General features: G+C 39.0%; 1 protein-coding gene across 1 annotated transcript; it reads left to right on the top strand.

Moving 5' to 3' along the window:
- The first annotated feature begins 3,836 nt into the window (after positions 1-3,836).
- cotl1 (coactosin-like F-actin binding protein 1) lies at positions 3,837-14,821 on the top strand. The gene is made up of 4 exons (XM_069163345.1): positions 3,837-4,319; positions 5,196-5,278; positions 13,216-13,373; positions 14,675-14,821. Exons 1-4 carry the CDS (start codon positions 4,243-4,245, stop codon positions 14,783-14,785), a joined length of 429 nt encoding a protein of 142 aa, XP_069019446.1. The 5' UTR covers positions 3,837-4,242; the 3' UTR covers positions 14,786-14,821.
- The last annotated feature ends 491 nt before the right edge of the window (positions 14,822-15,312 follow it).

The raw sequence follows: 15,312 nt of genomic DNA, 5'->3' as shown, positions 1-15,312 counted from the left end.
TGCTGACCAAACATAGGCACATCCGGTTTTGGTTTTCAAAATAAAGTGTACATTTTATGAATATTGAGACATCTTTAGAGAAGGAAAGGAGACGTTTTAACTTAAAAGTCATAATTATTTGATCATGAAGTTTCAATTAGTTGTCAAATGTACCCGTGTACACCTCACAACTTGAATCATTTGTGATATTTTTTAACGTCTTGTTTTGTTCTACAATATATCCAAATATCCCAAAGTATTTAATTTACCATCATAAATGACAAAATCTTTCATTTGATGGCTGGAATTTGGCTTTGATTGCTAATTCTGATTGAAAAATCCAACAATAATTTGATTATCAAAATATATATACTTTTTTTTTTTTTTATTAATTGTTAAGTCTATCAGAAAATTTTCACCAAAAAAAGCCCATCGCATCTTAAAGTCAAAAGTCCAATTACCAATAATGTTTAGTGTGAAATCATAAATGACTAAAGAAAAAAAGAAATACTTTCATAGGAATTTCAAATGAAATTGAACTTCATTATATTAGGAATAATTTCATCAAATATTTAACCAACTTATTTGTATACTGACCGACTAATTGTTACATCTCTAATCAATTTTCAACAAAAAATTATTTTTTTTTAAAAAGTACAAAGAAAAAGCTAAGCATCCGATCAAATTAGAGGGTTTGTTGGGTCCAAAGAAAACAGTGGTTTGTCACCAAAAATGTCTAATTTAAAAAAAAAAAAAAAAAAAGCCCTCTCAATTTACCATTTTATTTTGAAGTCAAAACCTTTCAACCGGATATTGTCATTGACATCAGCTGTCTTAACGATGCTGAGAGCGACCAATCACAACGAGCTGTTCGAGAGCACATTCAAGACTCGAAATGTCACCGAATTATTCTCCGATCAATGCTGGTAATTAGGTGATAATGAACTCGGACGTCGGAGCTCATTTCTGTCAAAAAGGATGCAGTGTGTGAACGTAAACAAGATGACGACACACTTTACAGACTAATATAAACAAGATCCTCATAAAAGGATCTAACAGCTGAAACACTGAAGGAGGAAGTAATGGATACACAGTTGAATTGGTTGCTTAATAATTATTAGATGCTAAAAATACGTGACTTAAAGTAAAAACATCTTGAACAGCCTAACTCTAAAATTGTGTCGATAAATTATACAGTAAAGAGCAAAGTAGTGGTAAATTATTAAAACTGCTAATAATAATAATAATCAAATAATTACTCAGGTTTGAAATACATGGCTAAAAGTATTACCGGATGAAACAAATCTGTTAGTCAATTTTCACGCATGCAGACAAAACTGAAGTTATTGAATTTGGTCCTTAACCCCTTATAACATCTTTACACAACCATATTGTTTACTTCGGATGACATTGTCTTGGCCTCCAGCACCACTGGGAGGAATCATTTTATTTTACAGAGGATATGTATTTAACTCGCACGTAAAGCAATGCTCTTGAAAAATCCTTCTTTAATTTGTGCCAGTATCAGGAACACCCTGTGTCGCAGCAATGCTGGGAAATTAATCCAAGTATTTGTTACTTCCTGGCTGTACTGCTGTAAGTCTTTGTTGTCAGGATGTCTTGGTGGCTCTCTGAAAAGCCTCCAGCTGACTCAGATCGCTGCTGCAGGAGTGCTGATGGGGATTTGACAAGAGAGAGAACATTTCCCCCCCCATTTCATCTTCCCCCTCACTGGCCTCCTATAATATGGAGGATAAAAATGACTATTGGCCAAATCCCCTTCATAATCATGCTCCATCTTGTATTAAAGATTTCCCAGGAGTCGAATGAGACGCAGAGACTTTAGTTTTCAGACCCTTCTTCTATGAAACCAGCTCCCAGTTTGGGTTCCCGGGGTCAGACATGCTCTTTATATTCAACACGAAACTTAAAACTTTCCTGTTTTGATAAAGTTCAAGCAAGCTAAAAAAAAATGACCCTTATCTGCGGTCTCCCTTTGCACATGTTTCAAAATGTCCTTCAACGTTGATATCCAAACACGTTTGTAGTATGTGGGTTTTAATATTTCCTTGCAGAGTGTCACCAAGACGTCGATGTGCACAGTCAGGTGTGAAGGGCCGTCTGTGGACCAGCAGGTGGCAGGATGACGCAGCACCAGACAATGTAGATGAAGGAGGAGGTGGTGTTGGTGGTGGTGGTGGTCGCTCCTCAGTCCGCATCAGTGTCGGTGATTTGAAAGCTGGTGGAGCTGATGGACTCCCAGGAGGGAGGAAGGTGACCTTTGACCTTTTGTGCACTCTTGACACCACATCACTGAATTTCATATGCAGCTTACATACACATGAAACCTCGCCCCTGGCCGACAAACACTACGCTGCACTTTTGTGTTTACGTGCAAGTTTGTACTGTATTGAAGTTATTAAAGCAGCCACACTGGCTTTGCGTTGCAACAGCATCCTTTGTTCTGTATAACCTCGTGCGTCTGAGAGCGTGTTTTTTTAATTTAATTGGCGTTCATGGACAAGTATATTATTTATTCAAATCAACTGAAATAAAACAAATAAAAGGAAATGAATGGCAATACAGTTTGCTGTATAAAGCGGCACTGCTTAGCGAAAGAAAAACCGGAAGTTAGTTGTTTTGCCTTCAGAATAAAAAAAAAACAATCGCTGACGAAAGAGTGATGACGTCTGATGAGTCTGAAGGCCTTTTGCATCTTCTGAGGTATAAAAGCAAAACAGCTGTAATTCCTTACAGCATGTCTCAGTTATACACATTATTATTCACATCATTATATGCATTTTACAATTTATCTTCTTTGTCCTGGGTGGCAGGTTTTTTTTGTATGTTTACTTCCATATATTGCCCATGCTCCTCTGTTTAGTTTTTGGCTTATTTTCCCCCTTTTTTGTCGAATGTTATTATAGCAGCAGTTTGGTTTCCAATGTAAACAAATAGATAACCTGCATAAATAAGTATTCAGCGTAAGGACTAGTAAAATGAATATCAAATCCCATGCTCCTCAAGTACATCCTGTTTGCGTGGGGTAATTTCTGTTCGGCGTAAGATTGTTTTGGGACGTGTATTCATGTAAAAAAAAGGGATCGAGACATACCTTAAAAATATATTTCTCCACTGCTGCTTTCATTTCCATAACAGTTCTCACATAGCCTATAACTGAAGCGAAATCTCAAAAGAGAAAAATACACATTTCTATGGTAAAATATTTTCTTAAAAGAAATTTGTGATCTTGGGTCTAATTTCTAACTCAGTTTTGAATATTTGAAGCATGTAAAGTGCACAACGCAGTATCTAAAATGAGTTGTTTCTTTATCAGCTCTCCTTTCTAATTAACTCGTGAAATAAAAACAATAAAATATGTGATTTAAAGGCAGTTCATCACATGAAATCCACTATAGTTGGAGGCTACTCTGCTAAGCGAGACTACTTAGCTCTTAGCTGGTTAGCTTTTTAGATTGATTTTTATGGCTTCTTTTATTTACAGTATGATTTTAAGATTTTGCTTTGCTTTGCTTTTAAAAAAAAATAAAAAAAAAATTAATTCTACAAAACCAAAAAAAAAAAAAGTGGATAACCTTTACATAACAAGTCATTCTCTTTTCCAGTACTAGTTTCTCTGAAAAAAAAACTTACTAATTTCCATAATATAGGGTTTTGTGGTAAGTTAAGATGTCTTAAAAGTCTGAAACTGGTGCAAAACTGAATTTCAAATCACATTTGGGCGTCAGATTCTCTCTACTGCGTTTTTTTTTTTTTGTGTGTGTGTGTGTGTGTGGTTTATTTTGAAAGTCCTCGCCGGAAGTCGTAGCTGCAACTACTTGTCTGTCTTGACAAGTGGCCCTTCACAGACGATCATTGACCAGGAGGAGGTGAATGCATAGCGTCTGGAGGACTTCTCTGTCTGTCTGCCGGCAAACCTGATTGACTAACACCACCAACGCCCATAAAAAGCGGTGATATCCAGGAAATGAACCGAGCTGCCAGAAGAGGAGCCGTCTTTTCCCATTAAGTCTTGACCCGGCTCGTTTCGTTTGCAGCGCAAAGTGGTCGTGATTTTCTCCTGGAAGCCTTGTTTTGCGTAACGTCATCAGTTTGTAGTTGTCTGACGTGCTGCATCAACCGTGCAAGTCAGCTGCTGTAAATCGCCGCGTTGCTTCGCTCTCCCCGGTTTGGACCGATTCAAACGCCGACTTCGACTCCTGTTCACCCCCCCCCAAAAAAAAAGAAAAAAAAAAAAGAAAAATGGCAACCCAGATCGATAAAGAGGCTTGCAGAGAGGCTTACAACCAAGTCAGAGACGATAACACGGACACTAATTGGTGAGTGTGCGGACACGGTTGCGTTATCCATACTCCGTTGGAGAATGAGGCTATTTTTGTGTTGGCGCTTAAATACGCAAAATTATTGCGTCAAAAATATAAAACACCGGGTTTTTTTTAACCTGTATATACTTCGGCAGCTAAATAATACTCCAAAAAAAAAAAAAAAAAAGCTCGTAATTTAATCTAATCTTGGTTTAAAGTGTAATTCACACAACGTGTTACCGCCCACTGCGCCGACTTTTCGTTTGGAGATGGGTGAAAAAAAAAAAACAAGAGGCGGACCTTCTTTTAAGTTAACATTTTATTCAAATGAGCGCAGTTTTGCTCACTAGATACATGCCGAATTGAAAATAGATCACTAAAGATCGATAAAATACCATCTACTTGCATTTTATGACCCGTGATCTCACGCATTTAGGCATGGCGACTTTAAATCGCCTTATATTTCAAATGCAGTTACACCTGCTTTCGCCGAAAAAAAATGCGCAAGAATGAATGGCACGTTGTGAATTGTTTTCGCACTCGATAACTTCCAGAGCTTGTGCTTTACTGCAGTATTGTCTCAAATACACGCCGGCTTTCGGTACCCCCGTCCCTCAGATGTGGCTGATCTGTATTCTGGCTGCTTAGCGGTCACACACTGCACAGTTATCAGGCCCAACGGGGCAGAAGTAATTTCCTTTGTCCTGTATTCAGTGAGGATATATAGTGGTGACACTCACACATGGCTGATGCACAGCTGCCACCTTGCAATGGGCGTTTTTTTGTGCATTGCTCCGGCTTGCAAAATGGTTTCTTGTGTGCACAGAATGGAAATGACTGAATCAACAGCTCATGAGACGTGTAGTAATAACACCACTGTGTATGTTGCAGGGCTGTGTTTAAATATGAGGGCCCTATGATCGTGCCTGGAGGACAAGGGACCGACTATGAGGACTTCAAGAGGATGTGCACAGGTAAAGAGCATTTTTTTTTTCTTCTTTTTATTATTATTTTTAAATGTACCATTGTAATTGTGTAACACCTGGTGTAGATTTGCTTCTCTGGACGGGTTGAAGCCTATATGCTCCACAGCTCGACTTGGCAGGGCACTAATCTCTTAAGACTCTGCTCTGTCACCCATTGGCCTTGAGCCCTGTCAAAGCACTTCAGGACAGTATGCATTGCATAATCTTGTTGTACAATATTTTTTTTTTTTTACAAGGTGTAACACTTCAAGTAAACATTTTGTGTATCGGTGTGAACATGTCAACTTTTAAGTTTTCTCCTCTTACTTGTTGACGTTCATGAATTTTTCACACAAAAAAAAAAGCCTACACACACACACACACACACAGCTTGATGAAAGAAATACAGACGTTTTCCCCTCTTATCTCATTGTGTACGTGCTTTTTACCACCAGATCAGTGATTTTTAAGTATTTTATGTATAGATGAAATAAAAGTCACTCTCGGATGGAAGTTCTCCTCTCGAGGGAGTGAAGCATCTGCTCAGATGTTGGGTGTGGCAGTTTCTGACGCTTGCTCTTGTTGGCTTTTAAAGCTCGCTGCCTCAGGGCTGTACTCCTGTGCTTTTTCTTTTTTTTTCTTCTTTCTTCCCCCCCCTCTCCTTCCCTTCTGATATTTCAGAGCCCGCATTCCTATGTCGAAATCGCCCCTTTTTATTGTTGCGCTTAACGTACGAAACAGCTCGGCTGAAGCGGTTGTCGTTGGTTCCTGTCCGTAGATGACTGACGCACGTCTGGCGTTTGTGAGCTCGTTTTCCTTATTTAGCAGTGAAGTTGTAACTCTGCAGAAACCCCCCCACCCCCACCCCACCCCCCTGTGAATGTAGGAGGAGCTGATGCATACTGATAATTCAATGAGTTCAAGTAAAGAGAACTCCTCTAACATATTGATCCTTAACTTCAGGGGCAGGAAATAAAAATGGAAAGATGGTGCATGCGGAGGGTGGGGTGGGGGATTGTTCCCATTTCCTTGTTCTATCTAATTTCAGAAATTTAAACCCGATTTCTTCAGACAAAATGTTGCATCAGCCAGTGACTTAGTTACTGAGTCATTTATTATTCATTGTAGGTCACCAAACTACAAGCTTAAGTAAACTCGGTCCTGAATGTCCCTCGATGGGAAGGTGATTCTCAGGTTTTCGGTCTTCCAGTTACATTTCAAATGTTTTTTGTTTTGTTTTTAACCACGTTCGTCCAGTTCATTCAATGCTTTTGTCCAGTCTGAAATTGTTTGATTAGTATTAAATGGATTACCATTAATCTTTGACGGACTTTGATGATCCCCCTGACTTGTCCTTAAGCGTCACCTGCTGGTCAACGTTTTCATGTTACGAATTGAATACCTCAAGAGCTTCTGGATGGATTGGGCAAAAAGGTTAGATGTTAATGATCCCCAGAGGATAAATCATGTCTTCAATGAGGTTTTTTTTTTTTTTTTTTAACTTTCCATCTATGACTACAGTTAATGTCTTTTGGTTTTAACGACTGTTTGATGGCTTGCTGTGAAATTCGGTTCAGGTATTTCAGATCCCCAGAGGATGAATCCTTATTGACTTAAGTAATCCTCGGATTAATTTTTTTGTAGTACCACCAGCTTCGGGATTTAGACTGACATATTACAAAAACTATTCCGCGGATTAGCATGAAATTTGGTTCCAACATTCATGTCCCTCTCAGGATAAACTGTAAACATCGGTTCGTCCGTCCACCAGTCCATCCAGATTAACTTTCATTGTCAAATATCAAATGGATTGCCATTTAATTTAGTGCAATCCTCTTTACGGTTGACCTTTTATTTTCATGTATCGCCAACATAAAGTTATTGTTTTTGGTTTAAACAAGTCTTGTTACGACTGTCGTGAAATTGGGTTCAAATATGCAAGATCCTCAGAGGATAAATCATAACTGTCAGTGGGTGAATTCACCACCTTTGTCCAGACTGGAATTGCATAAAAATATGGAATGATTATCATTAAATTTGGCTCAGACAACTGATCCCCTGACCTTTTTTTTTGTAGTTTTTACTTCTCTGCTGAAATATCTCAACATTACAGGTTACCATAAAATTGGTCTCAGACTTTCTTGATCCCAAGAGGAGGAATTATACATGTCAGTCAATGCATCCATCATTTTTGCTCGGAATGCAATTGCTTGCGCAAAATGGGATGGGTTGACATTAAATTTGTCTCGGAGAGGCTTATGTGGTGTTCAAAGTAAAAACCATCCATCCTCTGGGGAGCGTAAAAAGGCTCAGTAGATTTAACAGTAATCTGTTTGTTGGAGGTTTGCATTTGCTGTGTTTAAGTGAAAATCTTGGCCTCGGTTCGCTCTAAAGTTCATAGGTTGATCCAACACATCCTCTGGGGACACCTGAACATCCAGAAGATGTCAAAGAAATGTAGCTTTAAGATATATTGTAACGGGGCTGAACGGCTCAATATAAAAAAGGTTGATAAGATCATTTAAGACTCATCCTTCGGGGATCCAACCGACTGTCATCATTGTCCTCGTCCTCCCCGTCAGCCAGTTTAGATAAAAGCGAGACCAAATTCGGGACACAGTTACCCCGTTGGTAACACCATTCCTCGCCAAACCCACCTGACACCGTCCACAGGAGACGTCTCTGGTTTCCGAGCTGCTCTCGGAGGGACCTGAGCGCGTGCTAATGAAGCGTCCACAGGAAGGCGCGGTGTCACCCAACAACCTTTTTTCTTTCTCTTTTTTTTTTTTTTTTTTTTCTCCGCTGAAACGAAGTCGGTTTACGCAGAACAACGACTCTCCTGGCCAGTCTTTAATTTGCCGTGTCATCACTGTGGTAGTTTCAGAGTAGTTTTCTCTGCAGCAGGCTGCCGAGTCAGCGTGGCCTCTTAAGGGGAAGATAAACCAGGAAGAATGTGGAAGAGGGAGGAAGTGGGAGGGCGTGGGCGAGGTAAATCTTTTTGTACCAGTTCCTCTGTGGAAGATAAAACAGTGACTGCGAGAGATAAAAGTGCGTTGATAAATATATCCGTATTGTTTATAGGCCGAGGTGATGAACAATGCGCGTCTGGTTGAATCAGGAGACTGCGTGTTGAAACTAGTGATGTCCTTTTCCAGCTGCACTGATAAGACTCATGCAGTGGCTGCTCCTGTTAATGTGCGGCTGCTCTGATCTGAGAACAGTCCTTATCGGCTGCTTCGACAGGTTCATAAAGATAACGCAGCTTTCACTGTAAAACCTCTTAACGGCACCTTAAATGATCTTATTAACACCTTCAGAACCAGTTCAGACTTGATCGTTTTGTCAATATAGCTCAGCCTACAGTCTTGAAGCTTCTGGATGTCCTACTGAAAATGTCGTTAACATTTTCCCAGCTTCAGGTTTTTTTTAATAAGTTATTTTAATTATAAAGTAATCTGCCAGTTATTTTATCAATTAATTGACTCGTTGTTTGGTCTATAAAAACATTAGAAAACACTAATAAAAGTGCCCATTGCAACCTATTGAGTCCAAGATGACATCATTCAATGTCTTGACCCCAAACCATTTTATTTACTTTAAACCCCTTTTATGCAGTGTGTGTGGATGCTGGTGTGTAAAATTAGTTTACCTTCTTTAACAAATTCAAATCTAAATAATGATAAACGGTATTAACTTTATTTACTTACTTTCAGTCAGATTTAATGACAAATGCTTAAAATGATCACTTAAAAAATGGATTTTTGTTTTTTGGAAGGTTTCAGGAAACTCGCATTATTTTTGTGTGATTCTTGGTTTCCTTGAATATCTGCAACTGTACATAATATCATGACATGCATACATACGTGTGCAGTCGGTGTGTTTGTTGTGTCGATGACGACATTTACGTCACACGGACCCGTGTTGACACAGAAACCATCTATCGCCTTTTTAAAAAAGCGCCTTCAGTCAGAGATGAAACATCCAGCCGTGATCGATATTGTCACCTCCAGCGCTCCCTGCAGTGAGCTGCACCCAGTCTGCTCATGTTTCCCTGCCTGGCTCCTGTGAGATGCTGCCGGGTCGCTGCATCGTTGCGGCTCCACTTTGAGATTTAGACTGATGGTAGATTTAAAAAAAAAAAAAAAAAAAATGCTGCCTGGTGGTGCTTTAACTTTCAAACTGAACCGTTTTGGCTGTCTATCAGTGGTGCACTGCAGCAGTTTTAGTGCAAGAATCTGACTTTTGATCAATAAATTGTGACTCACCGCCTCCACCAATCACTCTCTAACCTGTAATAGGTCTTCTTCACTGTGTCTCAGACAGATTTACACCTGGATTTATGTGTTTGTGAGGCTGTTAAATCCAGATGGAAACGGGGATCTTTGCCCTGCAGCTCACTGAGAATACAGTGTGTCTGTCGTTCACACAAGTGAGGAACATCTGGAAGATAATACTGAGTAATCTGTTCATGTTACGTAATGAAACTGAACCGCCCAAAGAAAGAGCACACGAGTGTATTTGTTCGGGAAAGTGGTGAAATAGTTGTGAGGAGATATTTTCTTCGACAAATTCAGATCCAAATCAAGTCCAGCTGCGTTGATTCAGCGCTCGCAGATACAATTACAGTTCATCAAATTTAACTTTCAGGAGTGTTGCAAAGTGTTTTATAAAGGAAAAAACAATTCACATAAACAGCACCAGCAATTAAATTCAAATTACGTAGTGTACCATAGAAAACGAGCACCATCATGTTGTCAGTATTTTGACATTGACGAGGTCTGTAAAACAAATGCAGGCTGGAAGATGATTCACAAAGTTTACAGGTGCCAAAAAAAAATCACTAATTACCAGAGCAACAAGAAAAGTTTTCATCCAAATAAACTTTATATAATTTCTTTTTTTTTTTTTTAAGTGTTTTCAAAGTCCTCCATTTTCATAGAGGGAAATACATTTGGTGATTTATGATCATAAATTGAAAGGTACAAATTGTCTTCTTCCATTTAAGCCATTAGATAATATTTTGTGTTAAATAGAGGTTTGTAAAAACGGAGAAATTGGCTCAAAATTGCTGCTGCTGCCGAAAGGGTGATATTTTTAAAAAGTGATATTTTCGAGCGCTGGTCATTTATTTTTTTTTCTGTATTAAATACAACCAGTGCATCACTAACTGGGTCAAAGTTGTAAAGATCCAGGTCCTGCTGGTAGCTGTGGTCTGGTATTTATGGCTTTGTCATGGTTGTTGTGGTGAGGAGGAAAAAAGAAGGGAAGAGACAGCCTTCTTCTGTCACAACGATGATGATAATAATAATAATGGCATCTCCCCAACTATTTTTATCCGTCTTCGTTTATTAATAAACCAGGACAGAAAATATCCCGTCACAATAAAGTCAACGCTGAGGACTCTTTTTAAAATGACAATTATCGACGTCAGTTTGTATTCACAACACTTACAGATGATACAAGCGACAATAAACACAGATGTAGGATTACTGGAAGTCTTGACCTACCCCGGTCGTTCACAGCCTTCCTGACTGAGTGATGGGAGCTGAAACAATTAGTCGATGACCAGATTAATTGGCAAATATTCTGATCATCACGCGTCTCAAATGTGTAGATTTGATGCTTTTCTTGGTCATACTCTGAAGCTCTTTTGGTTTTAGACTGTTGGTTGGACACAAAAAGTCGGGGGGGGGAAACTATACTTATTGTTATTTGTTAGATAATTTACTCATAAATTAATGGAAGAAATAATCAGCAGATAATGTGATGAAGTTCTTTTAATTTTTTTTGCCAAAATATATTGTGGGGGAAAAAAAAAAAAAAAAGAATTTCTTGGCTCCAGTTTCTCAAATGTGCAGTTTAGAGGCTTTTCTTTGTTACACTGTTGTAAATTGAATATCTTTGTCCTGAGGATGTTTCCTTGAGTTTTGAGAAACCTCAACAGGCATTTGTATTCATTTTCTGACATTTTATATGCAAAACATCTATTAAATAACCAGCAGATTAACCAATGATTTAAAATAATTACAAGTTTCAGTCATTTTTCTCAAGTAAACATTGTGAAAAAACATCTTCCAGCCTTCTCAGTTGTTTGGATTTCATTCTGTCCTTCATCAAACTGAAGGGCTTTTTTTTTATTTATTTATTTTTTTTTATGCTAGTTTGACAAAAAAAATCTTTCCAGAGCTGCTGTGGCGTTTATATAATCTCTAAATGGCTCGATGTTTTGCTCAGGCGTTCGTGGGCACCAGAAAGGACTGAATGTCAGGTGGCCATGAACTCCAAATGACTGCTAATGGTGCTTCATAATTGCCGTCTGCGAACAAATTAGCATGAACTTAAAAAAGTGGAAGCTCGGTCAGTGTTGTGTTGACAGCTTGTTTCTGCTGCAGGTGGCCATAAAATCTCTTGTTGCATTTAAAAAATTTACAAGTTGTACAAATCTGTCTGTATTTTTTGCAGAAAAACATGATTTCCATACACGAATAGGAGTATTATGTATTTTCTATCTCGACTGGGCCGCCGCTAACGATTATTTTCATTTTCGATTCATCTGACAATTCATTTCTCAATTAGATGATCAGGCCCTTATCATGCCTTTTATAATTTACTACATCTAAAGGGGACGCCTTCAAATGTATGTACACAAATTTCACATATATATATATATATGACAAAGAAAAGCATCAAATCTGTACATATAAGAATCTGGAAATGCTTGGAATTTTTTGTATAAAAATGAGTTATTGATTTACTGTTTGATAGATCCACTATCCATTGACACCTCATCTTAACCTAACAAGTCGTGACTAAAAACAAGGCTTTAATTCACTTTTCCTTCAGAGTTTCTTCAGAAAACCTGGTTCAATAGAAAGCCAGCTTTTGTTCATGAAAACAGGATTTGGAGGCCTGAAGCCTGACGGTATACAAATCAAACAAAAGCAGCGGCAGATTTTCTTTTTGTTTATTTTCTTTGTCGGGCCCGGCTGTGTGTGCGCCGACATTATTCTCAGACTGCAGTGGACCACCGCGACAGTGACAGGCGTGGCCACTGGGAGGTTTGTGACACAACTGAAATGCTCACAAAAGATTTGACTCATTTAGTCTGCTGACCTGAATACTTCCTGGTTGTACAGACACACTCTCACAAAGCCTCACTCTGGTTGAGCGTATTAGGGGGGGTAAAAAAAAAGAAGCAGAAACTTTTATTCATTCGCACTGCAACGTAAACTTTCTCTTTCCTCTCCCTCATTCAAAACACAAAAGTGATTCAGTGCGAACACAGATTTGTTTGTTTTTTTACGGGCTGCAGCGAGAGACCCAAATTTGAAGTATTCTCCTCAACTGATAGTCAGACACGGATTAAATCGATGAATGAAACTCGGTGGACATTCTCTGATTTAAAAATAAATGTATAAATAAAATTTAAAAACTCACTTTAGAGATGTTGAAACTTGCAAATGTGGGGATTTCTTTTAAATGACTTGTGCTTGAAAAATGACTAAAACTAACGATTAGATTCATCATCACTTAACATGCTGGTGATTTTATAGCTGTTTTTTTTTTTTTTTTTTTATAATTATACAAATATATGTCTGTTATGGTTTGCCAGAGCTCATGGAAACGACTTCCGATGTTTTTTTGTTGTTGTTGTTTTTTTTGTCAAAAACAAAGACGTTCAGTTTTAAAATGGTATCTGACATAGAAAAGCATTCAATTTGCACATTTGAAAGCTGGAACCAGAAAATTGACTGAAAAAATGAATTGATTATCAAGATGTGGAGCTGTATCTTAAGTGATTGTAATGCAATATTGTGCCGATCTGTTGTGACCGTATTTCCTTTCTAAGTTCAATCGGTTACAATTTTTTCAAACAGCAGATGCGGCATTTCGTTAAAACACTTTTGTTCCGTTATATTCAGTCCTTTGTGTTCTCTTCCCCTCAGACGACGCTCGTCTGTTCGGCTTCCTTCGGATCACGACGGGAGACGCCATGAGCAAACGAGCCAAGTTCACCCTCATCACCTGGATCGGTGAGAACATCAGCGGGCTGCAGCGCGCCAAGATCAGCACCGACAAGACGCTGGTCAAAGATATCGTGCAGGTCAGAGACTCTTTTGGGAAATTAAAGTAATGGCTCCTTTGGGGAAGCTGGTGGTTAGTGGACAGGAAACAGTGGGGCCAAAACAAACGTATAAAAACAAGATGTTGTGCTAGAGTCAAAAATCATCGACTAATTAACCAGAAATCGCTTATTGTTTATCAAAATTACATAATAAAGCTTCGTTCGTCAATATTTTTGTATTTTTATGAATGCTCATTTTGCTTTGTGTCTGCTGGATGTGTAAAAACTTTGATAAAGCTTGATAATGTGTTTACAGTTTGTTCCATTGCACCAAAATGGAGCAACAAAAAAAAAAAAAATCAATTACTGCAGCTTTATGCTCTGTGAATGCTTCTTTTTCCATCATGTTGGCACTAATGGACCATTAGATGTAAATAAAATGGTGGCCTACTTATCAAAATATTGATCTACAGCGCCATTGTACCTTATGGTGCCTTTAATATTTAATTTAACCACATTTGAAGTTACAGGAGGAGGTGGGGGATAAAATATTCCCTCTGGCTCCTGCTCATTTTTGTTGTTTAACCTTTACTTGAACCTGCCGTGCGGGACGTTTGTCGCCCCCTTCTGCCACTGAGAGTAATTACATGAATCCAATCGACGCGTTTACGTCATGGCATCCGCTGCAGACTACTCCAGCGCTACTCTTGCCGCTGTATGGTGGATAAATGAAATCTAAAGCATCACAACACCAGCGAAATGCCTATTTCCTTATCGTAGTTTCAATTATTTGGGCGGATAACATTTGGACGTATGATTTGAATTATTTTAACCACAATCTAGTTAGCATGAGGCTGAACCGGAACATTAATAGACATTCAGAAAGCCCATGAATACAAATTAATGAACGTAAATCTGCTGAGGGGGAAAAAAAAAAAGAGATAGTTCAAAATTTTCCTGAGAATCGTCACACGTTTTGGTTTTCTTTAGACTTCTGAAACATGTGCTGCCTGTATTAATTCTTACGTTGACGTTAACATCAGATTGGCAAAAGCAATTTTTGACTTCGGCTCCAGATTTTACGCTGAGCTGATAAAATGCAGGAGATTAAAAAAAAAAAAACCTTCGGGATTCGGGAAGGGATTTAAATTAACGGAGGAGCAGCCACTTCAGTGACAAACAGGAGGTCATTTCAGACGTAATCATAATTCCTTTCAATTAGCTCCAAACCGTGTCGACTTTTCTCGGAAACAATATTTTAAAACAGCTAAAAAAAAATTTTTTTTAAAAATATGCAACGACTGAAAAACTTCACCTCGACACGTGTTGTGTCTCCGCAGAACTTTGCCAAGGAGTTCATGATCAGCGATGTGCGGGAACTGGAGGAGGACTACATCCGCACGGAGCTGAAGAAGGCGGGTGGAGCCAACTACGACGCGCAGGCCGAGTAGATGAAGTGCCACGGTTCACTGGAAGGGTTTTTTTGGGGGGGGTTTTGGGGGGGTGGTCGGGTCGGGTCGGGTCGGGTGGTCCAAACGGGGGCGGGGAGTGTTGGGGGCAGGGCTGCTACCTCTTGGGGCGAGGGCGAGGCGGAGATGGAGAGGGCACAAGTGGCCGCTAAATACCAAAATACAAGTGCGAGCTAATAAAAGGAAAGTCAACAGGTTATTGGGAAAAGTGATCGGAGTTACTCGAGATGTGTTCCTGATTTTAAACATATACATCTATATATATATATATATATATATATATATATATGCTGCATTTTCTTCCATCGGGAGGATTTAAAAGTTCATCCGGGGGCAGCGAATGCCGAAACATCTTCAGGAACTTCAGGTTCTGCACACATAGCGACGCATTAGCGTGAGGAAGCGGCCCGTTAAAGTAACAGTTTGACATGTTTGGGGTAATACGCGTCTTTCCTTCGAGAGGATTGACACCGTTTTCACATCTTTGCAGTGCGTCGGTGGCTCTAGTT

The sequence above is a fragment of the Embiotoca jacksoni genome, unplaced genomic scaffold (assembly GCF_022577435.1).
Source record: "Embiotoca jacksoni isolate LCO1_2020_lvr unplaced genomic scaffold, fEmbJac1.0.p SCAF_3, whole genome shotgun sequence".
In the NCBI taxonomy this organism is placed as follows: Eukaryota; Metazoa; Chordata; class Actinopteri; family Embiotocidae; genus Embiotoca; species Embiotoca jacksoni.
This window is presented reverse-complemented; position numbering and strand designations above follow the sequence as displayed.

Bases quoted from the DNA above. Each gene is read 5' to 3' on its own strand.
- cotl1 (XM_069163345.1), top strand. From the start codon at position 4,243: ATGGCAACCCAGATCGATAAAGAGGCTTGCAGAGAGGCTTACAACCAA. The intron at 5,279-13,215 runs GTAAAGAGCATT...TCTTCCCCTCAG, and splicing joins CTTCAAGAGGATGTGCACAG to ACGACGCTCGTCTGTTCGGC. The intron at 13,374-14,674 runs GTCAGAGACTCT...GTGTCTCCGCAG, and splicing joins TGGTCAAAGATATCGTGCAG to AACTTTGCCAAGGAGTTCAT.